Source organism: Erigeron canadensis, chromosome 5 (genome assembly GCF_010389155.1).
Source record: "Erigeron canadensis isolate Cc75 chromosome 5, C_canadensis_v1, whole genome shotgun sequence".
NCBI classification, from domain to species: Eukaryota; Viridiplantae; Streptophyta; class Magnoliopsida; order Asterales; family Asteraceae; genus Erigeron; species Erigeron canadensis.
Window position 1 is genome coordinate 34,334,012 of NC_057765.1, and position 14,894 is coordinate 34,348,905.

General features: G+C 34.4%; 3 protein-coding genes and 1 non-coding gene across 4 annotated transcripts; 1 reads left to right on the forward strand and 3 right to left on the reverse strand.

The window, feature by feature from the left end:
• Nucleotides 1-2,101: 2,101 nt before the first annotated feature.
• On the reverse strand, nucleotides 2,102-6,075 carry LOC122600652 (NADH dehydrogenase [ubiquinone] iron-sulfur protein 7, mitochondrial). The gene is made up of 2 exons (XM_043773404.1): nucleotides 5,610-6,075; nucleotides 2,102-2,767 (listed from the first exon to the last, which is right to left on the reverse strand). Exons 1-2 carry the CDS (start codon nucleotides 6,017-6,019, stop codon nucleotides 2,533-2,535), a joined length of 645 nt encoding a protein of 214 aa, XP_043629339.1. The 5' UTR covers nucleotides 6,020-6,075; the 3' UTR covers nucleotides 2,102-2,532.
• Nucleotides 6,076-8,520: 2,445 nt separating this feature from the next.
• On the reverse strand, nucleotides 8,521-9,405 carry LOC122600951 (abscisic acid receptor PYL2-like). The gene has a single exon (XM_043773730.1). The coding sequence runs from the start codon at nucleotides 9,390-9,392 to the stop codon at nucleotides 8,829-8,831; it is 564 nt and encodes a 187-aa protein (XP_043629665.1). The 5' UTR covers nucleotides 9,393-9,405; the 3' UTR covers nucleotides 8,521-8,828.
• A 336-nt stretch (nucleotides 9,406-9,741) lies between these two features.
• On the forward strand, nucleotides 9,742-9,936 carry LOC122602470. Its single transcript, XR_006324287.1, has one exon. It is a non-coding gene; the product is annotated as a U2 spliceosomal RNA (small nuclear RNA).
• A 644-nt stretch (nucleotides 9,937-10,580) lies between these two features.
• Nucleotides 10,581-14,894, reverse strand: LOC122600535 (calcineurin B-like protein 10). The gene is made up of 9 exons (XM_043773265.1): nucleotides 14,723-14,894; nucleotides 14,442-14,607; nucleotides 13,886-13,968; nucleotides 13,067-13,126; nucleotides 12,714-12,822; nucleotides 12,580-12,632; nucleotides 12,042-12,122; nucleotides 11,840-11,952; nucleotides 10,581-11,076 (listed from the first exon to the last, which is right to left on the reverse strand). The coding sequence occupies exons 1-9, from the start codon at nucleotides 14,747-14,749 to the stop codon at nucleotides 11,016-11,018; spliced, it is 753 nt and encodes a 250-aa protein (XP_043629200.1). The 5' UTR covers nucleotides 14,750-14,894; the 3' UTR covers nucleotides 10,581-11,015.

Consider the following 14,894-nt stretch of genomic DNA (forward strand, 5'->3'; position numbering starts at 1 on the left):
ATTATAAAATGAAGCTATGTACATGAAAAAATCAAAGAGGTGATGAATGAAAGCTAATAAATGGATTACAATGTCAAATTGTTGTGATATTAGAAAAATTAGGAGAAAAAATGTGTTGTGAAAGATAGGTTTGAGAGAGGTAATAGTTTTGTCTGGAATGTTTGTAATTGGAATTGGGGTTGGAACAGTTTGTTACAGCTCCTGTCACCCTTTGTTTTGAATAACAATCGTGATAGTTGGAGGTGGGTTGGGAACGCGGACGGTAGGTTCTCGGTTAAAAGTGTCAAGGTCTTCTTGAGAAGAAAAGTTGATTATAGCGAAAGGTTCGTTTTTAAATGGTCGAAGTGGGTAGCCAAGAAGTGCAACGTGTTTATGTGGAGAGTCTCTTTGGATCGACTGCCGACTTTGGTGGCTCTTAAGAACAGAAATTGCCTCTTTGATAGCACCATATGCGATTTATGTAGAGAAGGCGAGGAAACAACTGAGCATCTTCTATGTAGCTGTTCGTTGGCAGCTTCGGTTTGGTACAAAGTGGGAATATGGTGTAAGGTTAGTCCCATCTATTTCTTTTCGATAAAAGATCTTTTTGAAGTGGACAACCATATGGGTTTCAACAAGAAGGGCAGGAAGATTTTCAAAGGAATTGTTTTCGTCACTTGTTGGTGTATATGGCGGGCTAGAAACGAGAAGAAGTTTGAAGGAAAATCTATAGTTGCCGAGAAGGTTTTTCAAGATATCAAGGCTTTTAGTTTTCTTTGGTATAGAAATAGAGGTAGAAAGTTTTCTTTAAATTGGAGTGATTGGTGCTCCTTCAATGTTTTGTAAATGTTGTAGATATGTGTAATATGGTGGCCACTGCCCGATTTGGGTATGTTGGCGATACGATAATGAAAGTTTCTTTTCAAAAAAAAAAAAAAAATTATTATAAATTATTATTTACTGTATAGTGTAATAAGTTAATAACATAATTACGAGTTTTTTTTTAATTAGCGAAAATGAATTTTATTAATCAACGAACTTAGCAAGGAGCTACTTGAATTACAAGTACAAGACATGTATGGAAACAGTAGAAAAGGTAATATTTAAGACAAACTACGTTCATAAGTCCATTACATCAAACTACTCCAATCAACTTCCAATTTGTTTGTTCTTGCTCTAATTCATAACTACAAGTATTTGGTATCACATTTTATTATAGGCTTTATAGCTAGAAGCAAATACCTGATCCTTAGTTCATGGTCACGTGAACATTGTACGGTACGTATAAGTTAATATGTGACATACATAGGGTGTTTGTTTGTTGAGAAAAATAAAATATGTAAATAAACGATCTTCCGGCATCTTATTAGCAGTTTTGATTTATGATTTTCTCATAAAATACATTTTCATAAATGTTAAAACTAAAACATCTATGAATTTCAACTCTTTTATTTGCATTTTATAGTTATTCAACGCCTAATCAAAACTTAGAGCTAAGAGAGACCACACTGTAGTATTGTGTTCTAAACTTCCATAACTGTACGAATGTTTCACCTAAACCATAAGTAAATGAAATGTTAACTACTTGGCAAAAGTTCCATTTATGTTCATTAGCTAACAAACAAGATTTTTTTTTTTTTATTTAGTTAAACAAATGTAAACACGAACAAAGAATCACAAACAAATATACAAAAGCAGTCATCATGTATATTTATATTTATTTATGTTTGTTTGGTTATTTTACCGTTCCAATTGAGTGGGCATGAAAAAGCGTTCTTTTTGTTTAGAAAACAAATACTTATTCGTCTAATGTTCTGGTTTGCTCGATTAAAAACCTAAACAAAGAAACACAATACAATAGCCAATTTGCTTAATTGCCGTGTTCAGTCATTTGACAACACTTAAACAACAAACAAACATCAACAAACCTCATTGATGTTCTTTTACAGCATTGAACCATCCCATGATGCCAACAAGATTATGTCCCGATTACTTGAGGTTTAATATCTTGATTCTACCATTTGCAAAATTTCATGTTCAAAAAATGATAGCATTTAAAATTCAAACACGACAGGTTGACAATTGTGTTTCAATCAACAACAAAAAAATCAGCACGAAAACAAGATCTAAGGTACATTGTCTTGTATTATAATTGACAAAAGAGTGAGCAACTTCTTACACATGTCATTCCAGGCACAATGCCTTGAGATTCTTCAGTTGAAATACATTTATACCTGGGAAAGCAATCTCAGGCTCCCTTAAACTCGATAGGAGCAATTCACTACTAATAACCAAATAGTATCAACGACAGTTTGTAAGAAATTTTATCCAAGCTTTTTTGGGTGTCTTATTCAGTCCCAATCTTGACAAGAACAACAAACCATAATGGTACATAACGAAAACATACAAAACCATCCAACAGTAGAGCAGAGACAATATGGCATCATATAATTGCTCTCCCTTCATGGAAAGATATGCAGGAAGAGCAAAAACAGAACTTATTTGATAAAAGCATATATGCCAAAAGCCCAGCTCAGTACATGACTGCGGGTCTCACTTGGTCCACCAGTGAAGAAAGTCCTTGCGCCTGTTGATCTTCTTCTGAAGCTGGAGAAGACCGTATAAGAGGGCCTCGGCTGTAGGTGGGCAACCAGGAACATAAATGTCCACTGGAACGATCCTATCACAACCCCGAACAACAGAATAAGAGTAGTGGTAGTATCCACCTCCATTTGCACAGCTTCCCATAGAAATTACCCACCTTGGCTCAGGCATCTGGTCATATACCCTGCAACACAATTTACCATGTCAAACCACACAAGAAATGTGTCATACAAGCTAAAAGTTGCTACAGGTTACATTATGAAGTAAAATTGCAATCAATACATATATATTGCCTACTTCAATTATAGTTATGGTAGTGATACAGAAACTGTTTGAATAAAAAAGTTTGGTTTATTTCAACAAACATACTATTTAAAACTGCTTGCAACCAGCACAAGACAATATTTATTTTCTGTTTGTAGTAGTTCTAAAACAGTTCCACTTTGGGTCTGTGTCAAAAATTGAGATTTGTAGACAATGAACTTTATGTGCTCAGCTGTAGCTATTATTTCCTGACGCTACACAAGATTTAGAAAGTTGGTTCTATATGTTTGGTTATTGCTATTCGTTTACAATAGTTTCACAGAACTATTTTCTTTGAAGTTCAGTCCTAATTATCTGCTAGTATTTATCTTCTATTACCTAATTTTACTTGCACACCTTTATATAAGAGATAAACATGTAACACAAGCACCTAACAAAGGATGTGATACTATTTAGGCAAACTGCTTCACGAGTTGAAGATTCCGGATGCACTGCACCGGACCAGTTCTGGTTTTTGTTCAATTTCAGTTCCGCTTTTTGTTTCAATTTCAGTTCTGACTCTCTATGTTTTTGAAGCGACGCACAGCCCTATGCATAATGATTTGACACTGATATGATCAGTCAAGTATGGGATTGGTTGGTGGTTTATAAACCTAGGTGTCCCCTCCTCCTTTGAGCTAGCTTTTGGGAGTGATTTCTACACCTAGCTTATGGCATGATATGAGCCTATTATGGGATGGGTTCGTATCTATCGGTATCAGAGCCAACCCTACCTTTCGAGGTTCCAACTCTCGGAGTGGTGGCCTATAGAGTGGTGGCTTGGACTCAAGGAGAAGGGAGCCAACCGTGAGTCTGTGACCAACGAGGACGTTAGCTCTTCAAAGGGTGGGGTATTGATATGATCCCACATCGGTCAAGTATGGGATTGGTTGGTAGTTTATAAGCCTAGGTGTCCCCTCCTCCTTTGAGCTAGCTTTTGGGAGTGAGTTCTACACCTAGCTTATGGCATGATACGAGCCTATTATGGGATGGGTTCATATCAGACACCCAACCCAAGAGGATATATGCACAATTTCAAACAACCCAAACATTCCTATTATGTTTCGCAAGAGACCAGAAGTGGCCTGACGTTAAAATGGTTAAAAACTTAAAAATAATTACATTTCAAACCTCATGCATATCACCTTCTTATTACCTCTTATGTAACTATATAGAACTCGATTAACTTCAAAAAGAATATACATATCTACATCCAGTTGGACTCTAATATATACTGGCAAAAGACAATAGTCACAATGCACTGACATGCATATTTTATATTATTAACGTTAACGAAATAATATCATTGAACTACTAAAAACCTAAGTTTTCATGCCAAAACAAAGATATTCAAGTCATGAGAGTAAACTAAATCACTATACTGTCTTGACTCTTGAGTAATCTTTCTAACATGAACAGAATCACTAGCATTTAATAAACACAAACTTCATCTAAGGTTCGCAGATACCAAAATCTGGGATTTGAGACTCCCAATGCAGTTAAAACTGAAAGATGGAAAACAAAAGAGAACAATCAAACACAAGAAGATAAAACTTTTAATTCCTCTATATCTGTGCAAGCTTAAGTATCGTAAAGCACTGGTGTTATACCAGAGCATGTATCAGGTATATCCAACATTCCAACTAACATAGCTGATACTTGTTCACACAAACCATGTAAACCTAAGGGCTCTTTAAATATATATTTAAAATGAACAAACGGTATGTATTTTAGAATCTGATAACCAGCTATAATAAAACATGGTAAAATGGGATAGTTTAGGTGTGCTTGAAGTTGTAATAATCATTACTTGGTCATTTTACAATCATAATCATTATAGTAGTTATTACAACTTCAAGATACATAACCACAACAAAACTTAAAACCCCTGCCACAACTTTTTCTATTAGAATCCTAGTTTTATCTTAACTCATTACCTGATTTTGATGATCCAATATCACATAATCATTTAAACCACACATCTAAATACCTCTTGAATATCATATGCAACCAAAAATTCTACAAGAGCCGAATAAAGTGAATGCCTGATCATTGAGCCACTTCCCACTATTTATCATAGTCAGTCTATTTCACATTAGCAAACGATCCTTTATTCCAGGCCCTATCTTCAAAACTAATAACAAATACAATTAAGTAGGTAACAATTCTGCTTTCTATTCTGGGCAGGTGGTGTGTTGGAGAGAATGTTATATAATTTCATCAGACTAAGATCCAAAACTAAAGTCCAGAATGCATTGTTGATCACAGAAAATACTAATCAGGTCTTCCAAATATAACAATCTTAAACAGCAGGTCCTAATCAATTTACCAAATTATCCACCTCGTAGTTCCTCAAGTTGATTAGATCACACCAATACAAATTTACTTCATTAAGCCTGACTTTTACCACGTTTTACCATCATGAGAGGTAAAATAGGTCACATGTCAAAACTATGTTTTTCACATCACCCATCTTACCTGCTATATCGGTAATTATTAACCTTTAGCTGGTCAAATCAAGTGTTAATTACCACAATGGACACTCTGGAAGAGTAAACTGCCATTTTACTACATGTTCCCAAATTTTTAGCTTTTTGCATAAACAAATTTTAGAACACTCTTGAAACCACCACATATATTATAATTTATAAATAAATAGTTACAGTCAAACCTATAGATACACATATAGATATAAAAAAAAGGGTGGGGGGAGGGGGATTTACTTGCGGAGAGCAGGGGCCATCTTATTAGTAAGAGTACCAGCAACAATCATACAATCAGATTGTCTAGGGCTAGGTCTGAAAATTATCCCAAATCTATCCAAATCATATCTAGCTGCACCTGTATGCATCATTTCTACCGCACAGCACGCCAATCCGAACGTCATCGGCCATATCGATCCACGACGCGCCCAGTTCATCAGATCATCCACTTTCGATATCACGAATTCGGCCGTTTTCGATAGCCCGGCTTCCGGTGATCCCGTTGACGGTGGACCTGGTCGGGAGTACGGTGCCGGTGATGAGAAGGATTCGGCTAAGGTTGGGCGGGTGGTGTGGAGTGAGGCTGCCGCGGCGCGTGTTGTACACGCGAGGTTGGTTAGACGGTGGGAGTTTTTGGCGAAGAGAGCCATTGGAGGGGTTTGTGTGTGATTTTTGTGTTTTGTTTTTGTTGGTTTATTGAAGATGTGAAGAAAGGGGGTTTGATAAATTGTAATGGATCGGGTTACGGCGGTTCGGGTTTTTTTAGTGGCGGTTTGAGAATTGGGAATTTGGGGAGCATTAACTGTTTTAAGGAATTTTTGGGATGTAATGATCGATGATTCTTGTGTATTCGTGTATGAATGAAGATCGTCAATCGAATTTTGATATATTTATTTTAGAATTAAGCCTTCTTTGGTTAAGGATTATCCGAATGAAAGTGTTGTAAAATCGATAAATATGTGCACTTTTTTAGTCGAATTATTCTAAATTGATAGTTTTAACTTTTATGTAAGCATTTTAATTTAGATGGTTTTGTGTCTGATATGTATGTTTTCTCTTGTCAACCTTATGACTAAATAAGTTTGGGCTTGAAACTTATGACGATTACGTGATATATGATCATTAGGCAACATCAATGGTAAATCATTATAGGCAATAAGTGAATCAGTTAACAATTTTTAGGGTCCATTTTTTCATTTAATCATTAAGTACTGAGCGTATTAATTGGCTGAATATATAAATAATGTCGGTATGTAATAAATAATATATAAGTAACTGACGATTATTTTTGTTTATTAAGTAAAAAAAAATAAAAATTGATTAAATTATTAAATTTTTAATTATTAAGTTTATTAAATTTTTAATTAATTATTGATCACATGTCAGTGAATCATCCAAATGGAAACAAATAGGTTTTTGAGCACGATCAAAAGCCTAAAACTAAAAATTAAAAGTTCCCAACTAAGTTTAATAATTTGGTTAACAATTACGAGTATCTTTTGTATTAATAAGTATGGTTAGATTGTTACTAAATACTTAAATAGACATTCAAAAATGTCAATTAGAGACTAATGTTCAATTTTTATGACGACAACTTAATATAAGTCGGTGCCATGAATATGAAAATGTGAAAAAGTTTAATAACTTGTCAACGGGAACCATATTTAAAATTCTATTCAAAAGTACCTTAGAACTTAAATACATAAATGAATTTTTATGTTAAAGTTTGAATTTAAAACATATATTCGGTAGAAAATATTTTACTTCATTTAACACAATAACATATATAAATATTAATTATACAGAAGATACAAATGTTCCAAATTTCAATGGAACTCAGATAACCAAACTAGTCGAATACCAATTTTAATTCATTGGACAAATTACCAAGAAATGCAACATGAAGTACAGTTGTACATGACTAACGCTACGAGGACTGAGGCGAAGTCTTTTCTAAAAACGTCTCCTGTCACGTGGCAGTCCGCAAGCGGCTTTCTTTATTATTTTTTGGAATGTGACATTAATAGGTAAGTTGTTAATCCTAATCTTAGAATGTGGCATTTATTTTAATTTTTTTTAATGTTTTTCTGTTTAAAAAATATGAGCTAAAAGCTTTTATAACTTTATTGGTAAGTTGTTAATCCTAATCCTTGAATTAAAGTCAAGGGTCAAGATTCAAAAATTTTTAAATATTGACCTTTAATTTTTATCCAAATATCAAAATGCTTAAAGTTGAACACAACTTTAGAGAATCTCCATCTCATATAAAGTTGCAATATACATTTATACTTCATACTTGAATCAATGGAAGTGAAAATAACTTCACATTCACATGTCTCTTGAGGATCTTGCTCACAAGTTTCTTAATACGAGACCAACCTTTTCGTTTTGAACATGTGAATCAATCAAATATCTATATTTTAGCTTTTTAAGCTAGTTACTACACAATAAAACGCTACTCAATAGTCGATACTTATTACTTATCATGATTTCCTTGTAACAACACGATGTACATGAGTAAACTTTTTTATGCTTCAAAGAATACATTTCATATGTGTAATTCGAAAAACTGGTTTTTCACAATACTAACTATTTAAGATAGTCATAATTAAGCACTCAACTGAATACATTTTTAACTTACATTTAAACGGATTAACGAGCTTTATTTTGTTACTTTGACTTTTTTTTAACGACTTTTTATTTGATTTCATTTATTTCTCATTCTTAGTTACAGTCTTACAGATAGATGTAACAAATATTGTATTTTGTGGATGGTGCTGGATTAAATACTCTCTCCTAGTTTTTTTTTTTTAACAAGTGTGAATTGAATATCACAACGGAAGGTTTAAACTATGTTGTTTTAACCGGGTCTACGCTAGAGCCCTCTCACCCAATACCTATTAGGAGAAAAACTTCATATTAATTCACCCAAAATCACGACAATTAATAGGAGTAAAATTTTGTCTCCTCAGAACTCGAACCCAGATCTCCCTGGATCCAAATCCAAGCCTTCATTAGAAGGACTACTTCCGCTAGGTTACTAACCCGATGACTAACTCCTAGTTATATAATTGTAATTACTTTCTTTCGGACTGCTGATCATCGAATCAATTTTCAAACAGTTTAGGACACTATGTAGAGCGGTAACTAGTAACAAATCCAAGCATGATATATTATGATAGAAATTCATTACATTTTCTCTGAAATAATAATCGTTTTGATACACAAACAACCACACAAAATACAAGGTGCCACTTTCATGGTACTATTACTAACCCCATATCCAATGATTTATTTCATTTGACACATCTTCAACAAAAAAGCAATACACTACAATTAAAGATGCAATCTTCATCATATATAATCTTGATGTATTTATTTTTTCATGCTTAAGGTTAATGTTACCTTCCTCACCACACCGCCGCCACTGCCACTGTCACAACCACCTTAGCAAAGTGATCATTCATTGTTCCCATGCAAAGAAGACATGGCAACAAGGCTCAATTTTTGCAGATTCAGTTTTACAACAGTATCTGTAAACATTTTAGTATCTTCAACGGTATTCCCAGCAGGTATATCAACGATATAAGATTCCAAAACAATTGTGTATACCTTTTCGTCTTTCTTAAACTCATTAACCGAAGTAACAGAAAGATAGTTATTCAATCTATGTTCACCACCCACAACTCTAAAACTCAATATATGCTTTTCATCGTCTAGTAACTCGAGCCTCTCAGTGCTTGTAGACGCTGGGAGGCCCGAGATTACTGTGACTTCACGCATGCTACCAACACCACCATCACCAAACATGTTACAACTCTTGATGAAATGTTTGTATCTTTGTGGGTTATCAAAACGACGTACTAGTGGCCACACTATGTTACATGGAGCGTCAATGCGTTGCGTGATAAGGGACGTGCACGTATTTGGTATCTTGTCAAAGATGTGGTATGCATCGATTAGGAGTTGGAGATCAGAGTATTCATCTTGGGTTAGGCCTTGTGGGATTGAGTTTCGTTCCATTTCGAGAGGACAATAATGAATGAAAGGCTTAGGTTTTAATAATGGGTGACATGAAAGATATGAAATGTGATGAAGATCACAAGAAAATGGTCGTGTGTGTAGAAAAAAGTGTTTGTAATGAAGTTCTCGTGAGTAATGAAAAGGAGATTTGTGAAAATATGCACTCATGGACAACATTACAAGTAGAAGAGATTTTTTATTTTTTTAATGTAAAAGGTCATTAAAACAACACAAAAATATTACATGGGAACCAAAGGGCAAAAGAGGTTCACAATCCCACATCGATTGGAGGTACTATGCAAAAGCCAACAAGTGACTATAAAGAGAGAGGTTCAAGACAGAAGAAAGCATACCTTTCTCGGCCTTTTGGCTAAGATCAAGTGTAGTATCTGTTCTTATCAGTTTAATATCTGATATGTGAGCCATCGGCTCACTCGATATTAATCTTATTTTTTATGGGGGAAGTTCCTTTTTGCTAGCTTGCTAGTCGGGCTTCATGTGTCGCCTTGGTCTTACACTACCACTAAGGCTTGGCGCACCCCTCCAATAATTAGTCAAAGTTCATTTTTCAGTAGCTAAATTGTTTAAGGATAAGTAAATGATCATCTTTTACTATTTTAACTAGTCTGCTCAGTGGTAATGGACTTGATTCCTCGCGTGAGTAAAAGCCACCCATATAAACCTGCAGCATAAGACAACTAGCACTCTTTCAGGCGGGACAAATTGCATTTTTTTCAAGAGAAACTAAAAGGACTAGGGCTTGGAAGACTTCCCACTGGATGCAAGAAGCATTGATCTACACACACATGGGTGGCCGGTTTGTGACAATGACATAGGAACCAAGAAAATGTTCACTACTTATCTGTACGTAGCTCATGATACTTGGAAATTGGAATGGTTTGGTTGGGTTTCACCTCAAGTGTATTCGGCTTCCTTTTGGAACTATTTGATTACCAACCCGACCATTACGCTGGAAAGCTAACCTGAGCCACCTCCTCAATAACATCAAGCACCTTTTCTCTTTTTAGGATTTTAAGTAGAAAGTGTAATTTTAGTTTAAGATGGGTTGATTGGGTTTGTATTTTTATTTCTTTTTGTTGGTGTAAAACTCTATCCTAGATTCTAGCATCTTTGCTAGTAGTAATAAAACAGATGTATGAAATCATAAACAAAGGCACACAATGTGAATTTCTACTCTAATGAATTGCTTTATATACATAGATGATATTCTAAACAACTTGTCTGTACATGTTAATAGAGAGAACAGCATGAGCCGGTCGTTTGTCGAGTACTTTTGAGTTTTGAGTACTGGAACAAAAGTTTTTCTTAAAGCATGATTATGCCCCATGAACAGTACAGAATTCACTATTTACATGTGATTCTGGATGCGGAAGCTATTTGGTTTCAAATATACATTAGTTAGGATCCTTTTTGACAGTACACTTCAAGGAAGGATAGCATCTCGGTCAAGGATCTTCTAAATTTGGATGCCGGTATCATATGGGGTGAAGGGAGCATCAAATTAACCCGTCTTTGTAATCTCTTATCCATCTCATCGAGATCGTCATCATTTGAGCTCTATGTATAGCAGCAATATTTAACGCTATATGCCAATAAGGAATTTCAGTTTGCATCCTCAACTGATGTGTGGAAAACAAAACTTGGAAATGCTGTGGTGATGTCCCTGAATGATTATCAAAACACGAATCACAAAATCAGTATACTAGTGAGAAAAGATAATACGCGACTCATGTAATGTGACTTTTTAATGTATATTAAGTAGAGGTGGCAAGTTGAGCAGTTTCAGCCGCAACGACCCAAGGCTACCCACAAAGCAGGTGGTTCCCCTGGGATTAGTTGAATCGCAAAGCGGTTTGGATACATAGGTTAACCAAAGAAAATTAAAAATTTGGGCGGGCAAGGTAACGGGTCAAAGCCGGTAATTATCTATTACGGGTCGGGCCTAGTTGGGTTGACCCAACATTTTTTGACCATTATCTTTGTAAAAATTATATACATAGTTTGATGATTAATGTCTTTAATGATTGCAATAAACAATATTAAAGTATTAATAACATACTTTTATTTAATATACTCGTAATGCCATCACCACTTAGGTAGTTAGGTGGGGTGGTAGAGGCTTATGCCTCTTGGAGAAAAGACCAGGGTTCAAATCCTGATAATGGAGTATTATGAGGTTAATAGATTAGAGTAGGATTAGAGTAGAATTTACGGTTCAAAAAAATAAAATAAATTTAATACTTGTAATAAAAGTTGCTAAGAGGTTTGCATAGTTGTACTTGTACGCATTAAATGCACTTTGTTTGAACTTTTATCTCTAGGCATAGCCCAAATTAACCTATTCATAAGTGATTGTTTCTAAATTGTGACCTGTACTATACTTAAAAGAAACACATGAAGAATTTGGAAGAAGCAGAGTGACATACACAAGGTAAGGAAGAGTCATGTTCTTTAAAAGGCTGGGATACCGAAGGGCAAACTCTTTCCATTCCTCTTTACAGATTTTACCATCTCCATCAGCATCAGCATCGACAAATGTCTGCAATAACCATCATCATCTTCGATTGATTACTACTTACAAGTGTATAATACTGGAAAACCCAATAAGTTTGGAAAACAAGATCCTACTTTGTCAATAATAGCCTCAAGAAGATCATCTGATAAGTTCATCTCAGATTCTGTCAATATTGCTATCAGCATCTGCTTCACCTATTCAAAATCAAAACGAATCGATCCATGATTATTTGTCAGATGCTGAAATCTATAGGTGGCAAAATGGGTGGGTCCAGTGGGATGGGTAGGGGTCAAAACAAGTAACTTTCTATATGAGTCAGGTTGAAGCATTTTTGTCCAACATATTTAAAATCTATTAGATAATTCATAATTAGTTTGGCATATATGATTACAAGAATTGTAATTTTTTCAGTGGTTTTATCATGCATCCAGAAGTACTCTTTGGGCGACTCTTAACCCGTTTGAGCTGTTCGACACTTTGACCCCTTTTGAGTTTATTTTTTTTTAGTTTGACTGTCAAAGATAAAACAAAACCTGAACTTACCCTTTTCATATGTAAGTGGTCAAAAATAACCAATTCTACTCAAATGTGTTAATATTTTTATAGATAAAAAGAACTTTCGGCTGCAACTTAACATTAGAGCATACTTACTTCTTCTCGTTCAATAAAGCCTGTCTGTCTCAGATCATAGAGCCTAAAAGCAACTGGAAGAAATCAATTATGTTTTTAGGGTGTACATCTTTTATCAGTTTTATGAGATAAAGATTGTCGTTATAATGTCTTACAGTTTATCTTATCCTCTATAGGTGCGTAGGGATGGAAGATACTGAGAGCATGGACAAATTCTTCAAATTCAATTACACCATTTCTCTTTTCATCAAAAAGATCAAAAACCTATAGAAACAATAAAGAATTTTGGTAATTGTAATACATGATATACTTATGGCATTGCATGACAATAAATAAATTAAGATAAGTGATTCAGAAGTGATGATTTGCAAGGTCGAAATATTAAATGACTTTGAACTTTGAAGTTATGTCAATAAGGAAGTTCAGTCAGAGCAATAAAAAATCAGAACTTTTCATTAACACACGAAATATAGGACAGGTCAAATTCAAGTTCTAATGGAGCATTTACCCGATCCAAAAACAGATTCTCACCCTGAGGGGTATTAAATAGCGCTAATCGAAGCTCTTCCTACACAATAAAAAATTGTCAACTTATTAGTATTGGCTTCTAGACAAAAATGCAATAATCAAGCACAATGGTAAAGATAGAATAAAGATGTCAAAAGTCAACCAACTATATTCCTTTTCTCAAGATAGATAATTTTGCATATCATTTTACAAGGGAAACAAACTCCAATATATGGATGGATTGTAGCAAATCTAGAAAAAATTCCTTAAGAATCATGCTAGTCTACTACTACCACACTTATTCAAAAAGCTATGATTGGCGGAAGGTCTAGCATACGTTGTTTTAACTTGGTCCGCACTAGAGAGTCTTCTTGCAGAATAGATTCCCAAGATAAACCCCTCGATGAGAAACCCTTATCACCCAGAGACGTGAAGGGGAAAACTCACCGAGGCCCACCATAGGTGGAAATTAAATACTTGTGGTCACCTCCAAATATGTCTAGGGCAGGACTTTAGCTTGAGACCTCTTGTGAGGAAACATGCCTCCTTGCCACTAGAACATTTGGTGGTGGTTAAAACTACTAACTATTGCCACTAGACCATTTGGTGGTGGCTAATACAATGTTGCTTAATTCGTTACTTTATAACTGTATAAGCAAGTACCAACTACTAACTATTTTAACTATAACCGAGAAAACTATCTTACTTGTAATCTCAAGTTCTGAATAACTAAATGGGAAATACACAGACTACTGCAAGCTAAAAATAACAAACGAAGATGTAATATTCCAAGGATTAGAATGATAACGGAAGATACTACCTTGTGTATCAATCCATCATCAATAATTGACGAACTCAAGCTCTTAAAAAGTTCAAAAAGCGCCTCCACTTCATTGACACTAACTGCAATCATGCACAAAACTTTCCACTTAATAACATGGCCATATAGGCTAAAACTTGAGGTCTCAATCATATATCAACTATTTCTACCACTAAAATATGTGGTCATACTAACTTACTAATTAGTATAAAAAGCATACTTATACGGTTAAATACCCTTTTACGGATAGTAAAAGGGAGATAAACTATATTTCAGTCAACCCTTTTACAATATACCCAAAATTACAGTCCATCTTGGTAAGCCTAATTAGCAAAATCTCGGTGTTTAACTTCAAAATCAAAACCTTAAATTACTAACTCGCTGTTCAAAAAAAAAAAAACCTTAAACTTATATTTAGTTGTCGGTGCAAGAAACTGGTTAACATTATTAAGTACTCCATAGTAACTTTTGTTTTCTTCATAAAACTAAAGTTATATATATATGTAATATTTATATATATTATATAAAGAAAAAAGGAAGAATAAGAAAAACATACAATTAGATCCAGAAGCAAGTCTAGAAAGCTGATGATGATCAAATTTAAGCTTCGTAGGATGGAAATCAAAACACCCAGAAACAGCAGACAATAATATTTCAGCAATTGCCATTATTGGCATAAATGCAGCACATAGTTTGTCTTCTATTGTCCATGAACTCCATCTCTGTTTCAAACACCCATACATACCATTACTAACTATTCTTCATTACAATATTTACATAATATACATATACATATATGTGTGTGTGTGTGTGGTTGAAGTTTTAAGGAAATTGTACCGATGAATCATTGGATGTGTCCATCATGAGTTATAATATAGTGAGAAATGAGAAATGACTTGTAACAATGGGAAGAAATGAGAGGCTTTTTATATTTACTATATATAATTGTATAATGATGATGAAGATATTATTAAATATAAAGATTATTAAGAGACATTATTGAAGATAG